Raw genomic sequence first — 14465 nt, 5'->3', positions numbered from 1 at the left:
CTGAGTTCTCAAAGGCCATACCAGTGGAATAGGGACTTTAGAAGGTTCTAGGTAGCTAAAACAAACAAACAAACAAATCCTGTTGGGTATGGGTCTGGGGATAGGCTATATATCATTTGAAGAACTAGTGTAGTAATTTTTAGAGGAAGGCTCATCCGAAAAGTACCATATTTCACTGCATAATCATCACACCCTAGTTTTTCTAGTCAAAAATTGGTTTATAACCTTTCATCATGTAATCGCCACATGGTATAATTCTGTTCATCACACTGCTTAAAAGGTAAACAGAACAGCAAAGTATTCACCAGTGGCACATGGATACACATTTATCTCTCAAGCACTGCAAGCTGCAAACCTAGAATTCTCAGCACATGTACATTGTCACTATTCAACTTTAACATATGTTCATGAACATTTCATGCATCCTAATCTAATAAATGATTTTTTTTTGGGGGGGTGAGACAACTGGGGTTAAGTGATTTGCCCAGGATCACACAGCCAGTTAAGTGTTATGTGTCTGAGGCTGGATTTGAACTCAGGTCCTCCTGACTCCAGGGCCAGTGCTGTATCCACTGCACCACCTACCTACCTCATGATAAATGATTTTAAGTAATATCAGGACAATTTGTAAAGGCTTCACATAACAGTCGCACCCCATTTTGACAAAAATTTGTCATAAAATCTGTGATGATTTTGTGGTGAAATACAGTAGTCACCAATTGAGGACTTTTTCCCCAATCAAAGCATCTCCTATGGATCTATTTACATAGAGATGTTATGATTCAGACCAGAGAAGGGAGGATCCACACTTGTAAAATCATGAATCTGTGATTAGGTTTTCCACGCATTTTAAATTTTCCAAATCTGAAAGAGTTGTAACAGATAAGAGTCCTTTTCATTTCTGTCCTTTGAAGTGACTTTTCAGCCTAAAAAAAAAATAGTATGTTCATGGTCTAAGAAGCAAGTCCTCAGTGGGAAATATATTGTGGATCCATATTATGTTTAAAGACTGAAAAAGGTCTTTGTTCTCCAGACAATTAGTCATTATTTACAAAATTATCACACTGCCTAACTAATATTTTTAGGAATAAGTGGGTCACTAAAAACATCTATCCAGGTGTTAGTGGGTTTGTGCTTGCTACATTTGATTTTTAATAATGCATTTTGAAAGTATTTAAAAGTGTCATTTTTTGGCTTTTACCATAAAAAGTGGCATAGAAAAGTCATTTTCTTTTAATTTATTATTTATTTATTTATTTTTTAGGCAATTGGAGTTAAGTGACTTGCCCAGGGTCACACAGCTAGTAAGTGTCAGAAAATTCATTTTCAAATCTAAGAGATGTAGCTAGTTATTTAGATACTATATTTATTATCAAAAGCAGCATAGCATAATGGATATGAGAACTAGCCTTGGTCAAGAAGTCTTGCCTCTGTCACATGCTAACTGTATGAACCTTGGCAAGTCACTTAACCTTGCATGGCCCCAGGAAACTAGCTACAAGAGTTGTGGAGGAGATGATCTTCCTTCCGCATGGGTAGAGGAAATCCTTCATTAAAAGTGCCAATGAAATTCTAGATTTTGGTCCAAAAAAGATAAGTTATTTAGTTGGCATATTGGAAAGTACCAACAATAAATCATTTTTATAATTGGTATTCAAGGAAATTGCAGCAAGGATGACTTTTGCTTTAAAAACAGAGAGAGACGTTACCATTTGCTTATAAATAAAATTGGAGTGTCATCATTTTAAGTCTGGAGAGATACATTGTGCTTTAGGATTGTACACCAAAATGCTACTGGCAGTACTTTTAAAAATGTTGATACTTCAAAGGGTTTTTTGATCTCATTGGTGGGGGTATTTCCATCCACACCCAATCATCCCATATGACTTGCGCATGTTATACTTTAGAAAATTCCTTTTAGAATTTTCAAAGCCTGGAGATGGGGCTTCTCAGAAATTAGAGATTTCCAGTAGGCAGTTCAAAAAAGATTTGAGCAATCAGGTGTGTTTTAATTACACTGAAATGATGCCCTCTGAAGAAAAATACTGAAGTCTCTCTTTATTCCATGCTGCTAGAAAAAATAGAACTTATAAAACTATATCATATTACAAAGGGACATAATAAAAAGCAATAAAAAAAAGAAAATCCACCTTTAAATTGGGTAAAATGCCTCATGGCTTTAATGAAAAGATATTTGACTCATTGGCACTGCAGCATTAGAAAATACTACTGTGTCCTGAAAAGGTAAGAATTCCTAATTTACAAATAGGAAGTCATTTATCCACTAGGGGAATAAGGCTTCACTATGACTTGCTGTACAACACTTCCACAACTGTAGCAGTTAGTACAACTATAAAATAAAAATTTTATGGGACAAAAAGCACACAGTTGATCCTTTAATCAGAGAATTTCTAAAGCCTATGTTAAGACAACTTACAGGAATGATTTGGCCACAAACACCAACAGGTTCATGTCTTGTGTAAGAGAAATACTTTCCATCTAAAATAAACAAACAAAAAGCACAGTAAACACAAAGATGCATTTGAAACAGCTACGATGGATAAAGCCAACCATTAACTATATCCAAAATAGAGATTCATGACAAAGTGTAATATCTCTGACCTCAGGCCAAATCAACTACCTTGATGCCTGGGTATTGGACATGTTTTAAAAGGTGGTGTACTCCTACCTATCAACTATTACAAATCGTATTTGCAAATATTTCCAGAAGACAAATGGCAAAATGGGAATGAATGGAGTGGTTGGTGGTGAGATGTAGGGAAAGTGCCCAAAATATAGTTTTGCAGCTTTAGTATGCCAAGATTTAATAGGAAAATAGAAATCAGGATTTCTATAAAATACAGCCTCCATTCTCTTTGCTGGAGGTACAAGCTCCCTCAGTGATTTGCCCCAAATGTTATAAAAACAAACAAAACCTCAGGAAACCCCAAACATCTCTTCTAATACTCCCTTTTCCTTCCCCATCCCCATTAAAGACAACTGATTTATGTCTGATTTTAACTTCATTCCATACACTTAAAGATTTCATTTGGTCTTTCCTGCTAAATTTTGTTTAAACTTTAATAGATTCTAGTCCTACAGAAACACGGTGCTATCAAAAGACAGGATTGTGTCCTATTTCCTCTTTGTATTCTACCAGAACCTAGTTAAGTACTTTACACATTTGTTGTCGTTCAGTCGTTCAGTTAGGTCCAACTCTTCATGACCCCACGGACCATAGCCAGGGCTTCTGTCTTCCACTGTCTCCCATGGTCTGTCCAAGCTCACATTTGTTGCTTTCATGACACCATCTATTCATCTCATCTTCTGCTGTCTCCCTCTCCTTTTGCCCTCAATCTTTCCCAACATCAGGGTCTTTTTCAATGAGTCCTGTCTTCTCATTATGTAATTAAAGTATTTAATCTTCAGTTTCAGTATTTGTCCTTCCGATAGTCTGAGTTAATTTATTTAAGTACTTTACAGATAGTAGGTACTTAATAAATTCTTCTTGTATTTTAATACTCATTCATTAATATCTTCGATTAAGTAAGAGAAGGAATGAAATGTACACAATCTAGAAACTAGTCTTAAAAAGAGCCACCTGACTGTGCCTCACTATTTTCTTACTCCCTTGTGTCATTTCCCACTTCTGAGGTTCATTTCTGCTTGGTTTTTTTTTTTTTTACTGGTTTTTAGGTAGTTATAGTGGCATTAAATCCTTGGAGAAACTTAAGGATGATCTCCATTAAATCTTCAACTACTGTGTTCCTTAAATTGGAGAGTAAGACTGATCCTCAAATAGTAGAGGTAGACCATGACCAAAGGACAATTTTCCTCCATGTTCTCATAGAACCAGTCAGGTTTTAGATGAACAGTTGGTTTATCTCCCAACTTTTCTGGTCAAACTCTGTTTCTCTTAAATTCAAATATTAATTTACACAAGTGTATCATTTTGAGCTCTTTTGTTCTGGAGTTAAGTTGAACCAAATTCCAATGGCATTTCAAGATCCCCAAATTTCTGTTTATTTTTTTCATGAAGTTACTCGCACATCCCAGTTTAAAATATATATATATATATATATATATATATATATATATATACATATATATTTCATATATTATATATTTTCTCTCTCTGTTTATATATGTATGTATATATGTACATATATATACATACAAAACCACATATATGTACATATATATCTATCTAAATATAAAGAGGAAGGAGGAGGAGGAGGAGAAGGGGGGAGAAAGAGAGACTGAGAGAGACAGAGAGAGAGAGAGAGAGAGAGAGAGAGAGAGAGAGAGAGAGAGAGAGAGAGAGAGAGAATTCCTTAACACAGTTAAACTTGGCTTGGCCACAGACTCATTTTCATCTTTCTTTGAGTTAACAAGCTTCTATGGGAACCTAAATCATCATTACAAAGCAAGGCTAGGGGTAGATGATTGTGCTGGTATGTTATTGGAGCATGGAAAGAATCCTAGCTAATTACCTGATACCTCAGCATAACTTAGTGCAGATAAAAAGAAAATGAAAAGAGGTAAAATGTTAAGTATCAGTTTGAAAAGTCTGACCCTTGGAGGAAGAGAGTATAAATTTTACTCTACTCAATAATTAGATCAATTGAAGGATATTCAATAGTTATTAAAATATTTCTAAGCCTGTTATTGGCATAATTTTGCTGAATCTGTAATTAAAGGGGAGATGATAAATATTAACTGACCCCAGCACCTGCCAAGGTGAAATTTTTCATCATTAAATAAAGTAATTTTAGTATGAAGTACTTGGTTGTAGCTAGATGTGTTCAATCTCTTGTTTTTTTAGGAGTTCAAATTTACTTACCTATTGGGATTGTACGCCCCTGAATCTTATCTGCCCAGCTTGCAAAGTAGCGTAAAATCCTCACACAACCACCTAAATCCATCAGATATGCATTGGAAAATACTTTTCCACCATTCACAGCTTCTATTGTCTGGGGGAAAAAAAAGATTAAACTCAAACTGAGCTCAATATATTTGTTTTGAATTTAAAAGAAAATATTACACTATTACTTTTTATTTAGGTATTACTATTTATTTAGGTAACAACCCTACTCTATTGTAAAGACAGTACAGCATAACAGATAAGAGTCCTAGACTTGAAATTAGGAAGATCTGGGTTCAAATTTTGCTTCTGACACTTAATGTCTGTGCACCCTGGGTAAGCAAGTCATTCTGTCTATGCTTGTAAGAACTCTCTAGATTTATCTACTGGGTACACTGCAATATTTGGGGTGGAGAGAGTTAGTATACCAGAGCCCCTCACGCTGATGAAATCACAAATCCTTGCTGTACCAATTCTAGCAAATATACTTTTCAGGGTTTAAGTTACAGTCTGAAAAATGTACTGACCTAAATGAATCATCTCACTTTCAATATGATTTCCTTTAGGTAGATCAGGAGTTTTTAATCTTTTTGTATCTGTCATAGATCCCTCTGGTAGATCTTTTCTCAGAATGTTTATTAAATGTGTACAATAAAATACATAAGACTACAAAGGAAACTCATTGTCAAAATACTTTTTTTTAAAGTTACTGGATACCAGGTTAAGAATCCCTGATGTAGATGGTCATTGACTATTCACAGGCTGAAAATGGAATACATAGAAAGGAGCAGTATCAGAGAAGTCTGAGATAGTATAATGGCACCAGACGGTGAGAAATTCTGAATATCATGTTTAAGATAATTGAAAAGCAATAGGAACAGAAGAGTGGACAGAAGAGTGACATGGCCTGGTCTATCAATAAGGAAGACTTAAATGTTACATTTCTTCCCTCTCCCCTTTTCTCCCAACCATCCAAGATCGAAACTTCATGGAGGCAGGGACATTATCTTAAAAATAGTACTGATGCAACTCCTACAATACCAAGTACAATGCTTTGAATATAAGAGATACTTGGTAGATGGTCACATAATGAATACTTTGCTAGCTATTCTGTAGGTCCATCATTAAATAAATGGTGATGTCTGATCCTAGCTAGCCTTGATAATGTAGGTAAAGTGGAATTAGGAGGCCTGGGTCAAATCCTGACTGCCACTTACTAGTTGAGGGGTCTTAGACATGTCACTTTACCCAGTCTCTACATCTGTAAGCTGAGGGTGCTTGACTATATGGATTTCTAACATTCCTTCCAGGATAAAAATGTGATCATGCTATTAACCTTGAACAAGTCACACATTTCTTCATCTGTAAAATAGAGGTCATTATCTATCTCTATAAGATTCTCAGGTTTGTTGGAAGGAAAGTAAACAACTGGTTAAGATATCGTCTAAGAGCTGAATTGGCTAAATTTGGATTTGGATCATATTAAATTTTAAAAAATATAGAAGTGATGGGCTCTTGGCTAGGATTGGAGTACACATTAAAAAAAGTTGGTAAGAATGAGTTTTGCTTGGGGGATTTGCAAACCTAAACAAAAGAGATTTTTGACTGAAAACAAAAGGGGGAAAGAAAGAAATGGGGGGGGGAACCATCTACCAAGCTTGATACCATATACAGTATCCAGCATAGAAAGAACTGTGGAAGTAGGTGTCCAAAAATTCAAAGGACCAACAAGTAGGCAGTAACAAAACCCACCACCTCAGACAGCTATGTATTAATGCACAAAACATAGGTGAGAGTCAAAGTGAATGGGAGACTTGACAGGAACAGGTATATTACTGGAATATAAATCTAGAAGGAAAAACCTTATTCCAAAGAAATTAGATGGGTAAAAGGGGGTCAAGGAGAACTCTATATTAAGAAGATAGGCTCACATGAGGGAATCTTGGAATGACAACAATGATAATGACGATAATAGAATCTCCATATCACCTATGTGCCAAGTACTGTGCTAAGCCCTTTACAAATATTATATCATTTGGTCCTCACAACAACCCTGGGAGGTAGGTGTTATTATGATCCCCACTTTACAGTTGAGGAAATGGAGATAAACAGAGTTAAATGACTTGCTCATGGTCACCCAGCTAGTAAATGTCTGAAATGGTATAGGAACTCAGGTTATCCTGACTCTAAGCCCAGCTTTACCACCTAGCTGAGAGAGGTAAGCATAATGGAAAGAATGCTTTGAAGATCAGTGGAAGCGGAAGCAGAAACAATAGTCAGACACTATAGCTATAAAAGTCAGCTTCTTGGGTAAAAAGCCAAACCAAATGAAAAAGCATTTATTAAGCACTTACTGTGTTCCAGGAACTGTGCTAAGATGTGAAAACTGTAGTTAGACAGTTTCCTCTTGACAGTTTTCCTCTTGAAAAAAATATCTAGATGTTTCATTGTGTTGAATATTTAATCTCTGTATGTTATCTAGATAGCTAGGTGGTACAGTAGATAAAACATTGGGTCTGGAATCAGAAAAACCTGAGTTCAAATTCAGCTTCAGACACTTACTAGTTGTGTCACCCTGTGCAAGTCTCTTTAACCTCTGCCTGCCTCAGGGCAGGGATGGGGACAGTAATAGCATCTATATACCAACGTTGTTGTGAGGATCAAAAGAGATAATATTTGTAAAGGGCTCAGCACAGTGCCTGGAACTTTCCAAGCAGATGCTAAATGATAATTCCTTTCTCCTTCCCCTGATATGTCAGTCAAAAAGATATTTCAGTGTTTTGAAGACTACCCTCATGGAAAAGGGATTCAACCTTTTCTGACTGTAGGAGCAACTGGAAGAAATTATAAGGAGGCAAATTTGGCTTGATATAAGGAAAGAATTCTCGTGAAGAGAGCTATCTGAGCATGGAATGCTTGCAAGTAGTGGCTTCCCCTTTAGGGGAGGTCTTCAAGCAAAGATCAGAGGACATTTTGGGAAGAAGTTCTAGATGAGTTGAACTAGATGCTCTCTGGATCCTTTCTAGCTCAGAGTCTCCACGATTCTGTGAGAGCGTTTTGCAATCCTTTAAACGTGCTACAAAACACTGAGATGTTTTTGAGAGGCAATGGGGGACCCTAGACAGAGAACTGGTCTGAAAGAATTGGATCTGAGGCCCAACTTTGGCTATTATTGTGGTTGTTTGTCCTTCCTTCTTGAAGAGGATCATGGCAACAGGAAGGTGATGCCATGACTTGCAAATGAATTGGATTTAAGTGAGGGAGGGCAGTGCAAAATTACCAGCCTCACTTTCTCCTTAGGGCCATCTGAGTCCAGTGGCAAGATATAAATCAGGACTACTGGAGATGGCCCCAGATGCAAAAACAAACAAACAAACTCCTCTGGCAATGTGACTGGCCTGAAAGAATTGAATATAAGGCCTAACTTTGGCTATGTGACCCTGAGTAAGTCCCAGCCACTCAGTGCCCTAGGTGAATCACTAATACTATAAATTGTAAGGAAGAGGCTGCTCTGCATTGATAGTATTTCCTTATCCATGCATTCTCTATACCAAGTCTTAGGACAGAGAAGTAAAACAGATTGTAAAGGAATTCCTTAAAACCTTGAATTGGCTTTTTTTTTTTTGAGGAATGAAATCATCATTGCAAACAAAACCAAGTCATAACTACCAATCCCTTGCTTCATCTGGTGCAAACTTACTGCCATAAGCAGACGATCTCTTTCAATTAAATCAGCCAATTTGTTCAGGAGCCGTCCTCTCTCAGAAGCATCCATTGTCCGCCATGGGGAGCCAATCTGAAAAGCCTCCCTTGCTGCTTTCACTGCCTTATCCACATCCTCCTAAAAAATCAAAGAAATCTAAATTCAGAAAAAGGATACTCAAGCAATATTTCCCAATCTATACTGAACATGGAACACTTTGGAGATCTAAATATACTGATAGAACTCATATGGATTGGCTTAAAATCATAAAACATTCCCACAAAGAAGGAGAAGTTGGGAAAATTACATTTAAAAAAAGAGAGGGAATTGTGGTTATTTTCATTTTTCCAAATGTTTATCCAATTAAAGTGTTTTATAGTTGCCCTTTTAAAACATAACTATCTTATTTTCACATGGAAAATTGCACACGTGGCAAATCTAATAGGCTGCAAAGATGAGAGTACTTTACAGAGCACCTAGGCCCACCCCCTCATTCTACACGGAAGGAAACTGGAAGCCCAGAGAATTGAACTGATTTGCCCAAGGTCACACAAGTAGGACACATGGGGTTGAACTCAAGTCTTGGAACTAAATTCAATGTGCTTTTCACTACACCGGACTATTTTTCTTACTCCAAACACTATTCTTTTGATAAATCCATTGTTTAACACTGAATATTTTTGAAAGGAAGATAGTCGACATTGTCATTTTTTTCTTACAGAACTGCTATTCATGTAATAGTAGGTTTCCCTAGAGCACTGAGAAATGCATCACTAAAGAGAACATTAAGGAGGACACTGGAGCTGGATTCCAGAAGACTGGAATTCAAATCCTGCTTCATCCACTAACTGTGTGACTGTGGGCAAATCACCTAACTTCTCTGGGCTTCAGTTTTCTTTTGTGTAAAAAACAGGGGTTAGTATACAGGAACAGTGACATTGTACAGTGACCAGCTATGACTTAGCTCTTCTCGGCAATGCAAAGATTTAAGACAAATCAAAAGACTCATGATGGAAAATGCTATCCCACACCCAGAGAAGGAACTATGGAGTCTGAATGCAGATGGAATCATACTATTTCCTTTTTTTTTCTTTTTCTTTCTCGTGGTTTCCCCCCTTAGTTCTGATTCTTCTTTCACCGCATGATTAATGTGGAACTATGTTTAATATGATTGCACATGTATAGCCTATATCAGATTTCATGCTGTCTTGGGGAGGGGAGAAGGAAGGAAAGGGGACAAATTTAGAACTCAAAATCTTATAAAAGTGAATGTTGAAAACTAAAAATTAATTAATTAATTTAAAAAATAAAACCAAACAAAAAAGAGTCCATGAACAGCTTCCACATTAATTGTGCTCCAGTGCAATGAACACAGTCTGAATCCTAACAAGACACACACACACACAAACAAAAAAAAGGGTTAGCCTCATAGGTCCCTTCCATTTCTAAAGTATGATCCTATGAATGAATAATGGTTGCCATATTTTTTGGCTGCTTCCCAACCGAAATTTATTCATTAGGACTTTACCCAAGTCTCACATCTTTCATGGGATTTTCCTTAATTCTTATAAGCCTTTATAGAGAATAGGTACGACATAGCAAAAAGAGTATTGAATCTGGATTCAGGAAATCCAATCTAAAATGCCCAGTTTCAGTGCTATTGGTGAACCATTTAAAATCTGTGAAACTTAATTTCCTCAATCTGCAAAATGGAGATAATGTCATCTTATATTTCTTTACAGGGCTATTGTCACTTTTTAAACTCTAATATTCCATGTAAATATAGGTTATTATTTTGTTGATTTTTTTCTTTTAGTAATTTTGTTATCATCTGTTTTTATATCACTTAGATTTCTCGTATCCCTCCTTTCTTTTCCTGCAACAGAGTAACTTTCCTTATAACAAACAATTAGGAAAAAGAAAGGAAAAAGAAGAAATAAAATTTAGCAAAGTTTAAATTGATCAAGGCATTAAAAAATTTGACATTATATACAGTGTTCTACTCCTTCCACAAACCTTTGCAAAGGACCGGAGATGGGTATGGTGGGGAGGAGTACCTTGTTATATTCCTTGTTCTTCGTAACTTTACAACATTTATTTCCCCACTGTTATAGGGTAGTTGTTCTTTTCCATTTTCATTACTATTGTCATTATATGTGTTTTCCTGGCTCTGCATATTTCATTTCACAGCAGGTCATTTTTCTTTCCTTGTGTCAACTGCATTCATCGAGTTCATTGTTTCTTACAGCACAGTAATATGCTATTATGTTCACACACCACAGTTTGTTTAGGAGTAGGGAACCTGTGGCTTTGAGGCCACATGTGGCCCTCTAGGTCTTTGAGTCTGGCCTTTTGACTGAGTCCAAGTTTTACAGAACAAATCCTTTTATTAAGGGGATTTGTTCTGTGAAGTTTGGATTCAGTCAAAGGGCTGCACTCAAGGACAGAGAGGGCCACATGGGACCCTCCCCACCCCTGAAGCCATTCTTTAGCAATGGGCCTCTCCTTTGCTTTTACATCATTGCTACTGCAGAAAGTATGACTCTATTTTGTTCTATGTTGACCCTCCCCCTTTTTCTGACAGTTGTATCCTTGGGATATACGCTTAACAGAGGAATCTTAGTATCCAAGGGTAAGGACATTTTAGTCACACTTTTATATAATACCAAATTTCTTTCCAGGAATAGCTGTACCAAGTTGCTCTACCAACAATGCATTAGAGCCGCTGCCTTTTTCACAATTTTCCCAAAATTGACTCTTTGCCAGTTTTCTGAGTGTGAAGTGAAAACTGAAGGTTATTTTGATGTGCATTTCTCTTATCGTTAGTGATCTGGAGCATTTACTCATATAGTTTTAATAGCAGCTTATAGTTTTATTATTTTAATGGCTTTAATAATAGTTTATAATTCTTTTGAGAACTATTTGTTCATATTTTTTGACCATTTATCTATTTAGGACTTTCTTTTAGTCATATATTTGTTAGTTATTACAGATTAAATATACATTATAAATAATATATATTAAATATCAAATTCTTCAATTAGAAATATTCAATACAAATTTTTTCCAAATAGAATACTTCTCTTTTACTCTAGATACATTAGTATTGTGTAAAAGCATTGCAATTGCATGTAACCAGAATTATCCATTTGATTATTAATTATCTCTATTTTTTTTCTTGCTAAGAATGCATCTCCTAAGTACAGGTGTGAAAGCTACATGATCTACCTCTCGTGTTTTATAGTAGAATCTCATTTTTGCTGTTGCTGCTGCTACTGAAGTGATACATCTCTAAACATTTACACAACTTATTCTACATGATATGACTTGATATTCAATTATATGCAGTCTATTGTGTCTTACCAAGATCTAAGCTCATAGAGGTTGGGGACCATTTCTTCTTTTTTTCCTTTGCTTCCCTGTGTTATACCTAGAACATGAATGTGTGTGTGTGTGTGTGTGTGTGTGTGTAAATAGAACACACCGTCAGAGAGGAGAGGAAGAGGAGATAGAGGAGTTCTACAGTATATACTTGTTAGATGATCTTGCGTTCAACACTGAAGGTCCAACCATCCAACTTTCCAAATTCATCAGCATTTGTCGTCACAGTCTTATGGTATTTGTTACACTTGTCATAAATTGCTTTCGACAAAGGTACAAGGGTCCTCCTATGCTCTGCCTCATAGAATCTCTAGTTTTATTTGAGGCTGAGTTCAGAGGCCAACTCTTACTTGAGTTCTTTTCTGAAATCATTCCCCTCATCCTTCTGTTGTTAACTTACCATGTCTGGGTACCTGTTTAACTCCCCAGTAGAATATAAGCCCCTTGAGGACAGGGAATGTTTCACTTTAGTCTTTGTATTCCCAAAGTATTGTTCCTGTAGTAGTTACTTAATGAATATTTAATTGAATTAGCAATTTACTTGAGTATAATTTAGTGATAAGGTTTTCAGGGCAAATGTAAAATGTTTCCTTATGCTAAGCAACTGTTTCACATTCTACTGACTAACATATAACTGACATTTACAGTAAGACATCATTTGGCATCAACAGAGGGACATTAAAAACAGAAATGTAATGTAGGGCTGATGGGCAAGTGGTATATAAGATAAACCTTAATCACTATGGTCTATTATATGGAGATGTGGCTTCATTTCATACATTCTGTTCCCTTTCTAAGTTAAATAAAAGGAGTCTGACCCTGCTGCTTTGAAATAAAGCAAATCACCAGAAACAGGAAGGCTGTCTGCATGCTATCAGGAGAACACAACTTACACATTATATACTTACTGCCCTGTATTTAAACAGATCTGTGTGGTGCAATTTTCATATGTGTGCTTCTGTTCAGTGTTCAGCCCATGGTTTTATCCATATATGGGTAACTATAGACATTCTAGCCTCCCAAAGAGAAGCCACATAGCCAAAGGGATACAGAATTGACCAGAAATCGGGCAATTTTTATTTTCTATCTCTTGCTTACATCAGGTCTTCCATCATTTATGTTTAAAAAAGCTTTGAGAACCTGAATTTATCTACCTTCCAAGGTACGGTACCATAGCACATTGCTTGACTTCTAGTGCTAAAACGAAAAACAAAAACAAAAACAAACAAAAACCCCGGACCCTATTTTGGTGATGTGACTTTAGGAGCCCACCTTCCCATGACCCACTTCTCAGGTGCCTCTTCCTCTTGTAGTAATTCATCATGACTGCATCATATGCTTGACTCATGTCTCTTGAGTAAAACATAAATTTCTTCACCCCTTTCTTTGCATTTCCATAATTATGATCCTTTTACTACCTTCTCTGACTACTTGATCCTATAATGATCTTTTCCTTCTCTTATCTCCTAAGAGACTTAGGCACAGCAGTACAGATGTTTAGCCCCTAACTGTTCACTAATTATGCATTTATGCTGTCTCCTCAGATTATAAGTTTTTGAAGACAAAAAGAATTTCTTGCACATTGTTTATAACCTTTCTGTCACCTTCTCCATTCAAGTAGAGCTTTAAGGTTTGCAAACTACTTTACATATGCTATTTTGTTGGATCCTCACAATAACCTTGTGAGGTAGGCACTATTATTAATCTTATTTTATATATGGGGAAACTGAGTCATAGAGATGTAAAGTGACTTGTCTTGGGTCATGTAGCTAGGAAATGCTCTAAGGTAAGATCTGAACTCAGGTCTTCCTGACTATAAATTTGAATGCCTCATTATGGAATGTAGTTTGACCTAGTCTGAAGGCTGTGTCAAGAGAGCACAAGATCAGGCAGGTCATATCTAGTACATTTCCAGCGTGAATCAATGCTTTTTTTAAATTACAGCATGAAAATGGACATAATCATCACTAATTTGCTTTTGCCAGATCTATGATTTCACTGGTATAGGGAACTTGCAGTGAAGAATTTCTCTCTGCCATTGCGGGTCCACATATCCTCTGCATATTATAATATCAGAGAGCTGCCAGAAGCACTAGAAATTAAGTGAATTTCTCAAGGTAACAAAGCCAGTATGTTTCAAAGATAGAATCTGAACCTTACCTTCATCACTTTGAAGACAGCTCTCAATTCTATAGCCACATCGCTTCTCCTGTATGTGGGTGAGTCTACGCATATGCGTGTATGCACACATGCTCACGTGCCCAGGATGCCATATTTATTTATATTTGGAGAAGCTTGTTGCAAGAAAGCTGCCACCAGGCAATCCATGTTTTTGTTTTTCTTTTTTTTTCCATGAAAACACTCTATTGTGCTTCAATTACCTTCTCCCTCCATAGTAGCTCCTTTCTCTCATTAGTTCACAATCTCCATTTCGGGCAAGGATCCAGAACATCAATCCTTGACTCCGGACTTTGCCTCCCCACCACAAAATAGATACCTTCCCCTATCTTCCTTTTT

The 14465-nt window shown here is 36.5% G+C and overlaps 1 protein-coding gene across 2 annotated transcripts in view; it reads right to left on the bottom strand.

Annotated features, from left to right (window-relative positions):
* The window catches only part of LOC110223822 (aldehyde dehydrogenase 1A1), a 73393-nt gene that overhangs the window by 31920 nt on the left and 27008 nt on the right, over positions 1-14465 (bottom strand). For both annotated transcript variants that reach the window (XM_021009515.2, XM_021009513.2), the window contains exons 4-6: positions 8565-8705; positions 4844-4973; positions 2438-2499 (exon numbers count right to left, since the gene is read on the bottom strand). In XM_021009515.2, the coding sequence (XP_020865174.1) occupies positions 2438-2499; positions 4844-4973; positions 8565-8705 (333 nt within the window). The remainder of the gene's footprint in view (positions 1-2437; positions 2500-4843; positions 4974-8564; positions 8706-14465) is intronic.

Source organism: Phascolarctos cinereus, unplaced genomic scaffold, assembly GCF_003287225.1.
Source record: "Phascolarctos cinereus isolate Bilbo 61053 unplaced genomic scaffold, phaCin_HiC Scaffold_4;HRSCAF=312, whole genome shotgun sequence".
In the NCBI taxonomy this organism is placed as follows: domain Eukaryota; kingdom Metazoa; phylum Chordata; class Mammalia; order Diprotodontia; family Phascolarctidae; genus Phascolarctos; species Phascolarctos cinereus.
The sequence above is the reverse complement of the archived record's forward strand: the minus strand, read 5'-3'. Positions and strand labels throughout refer to the sequence as shown.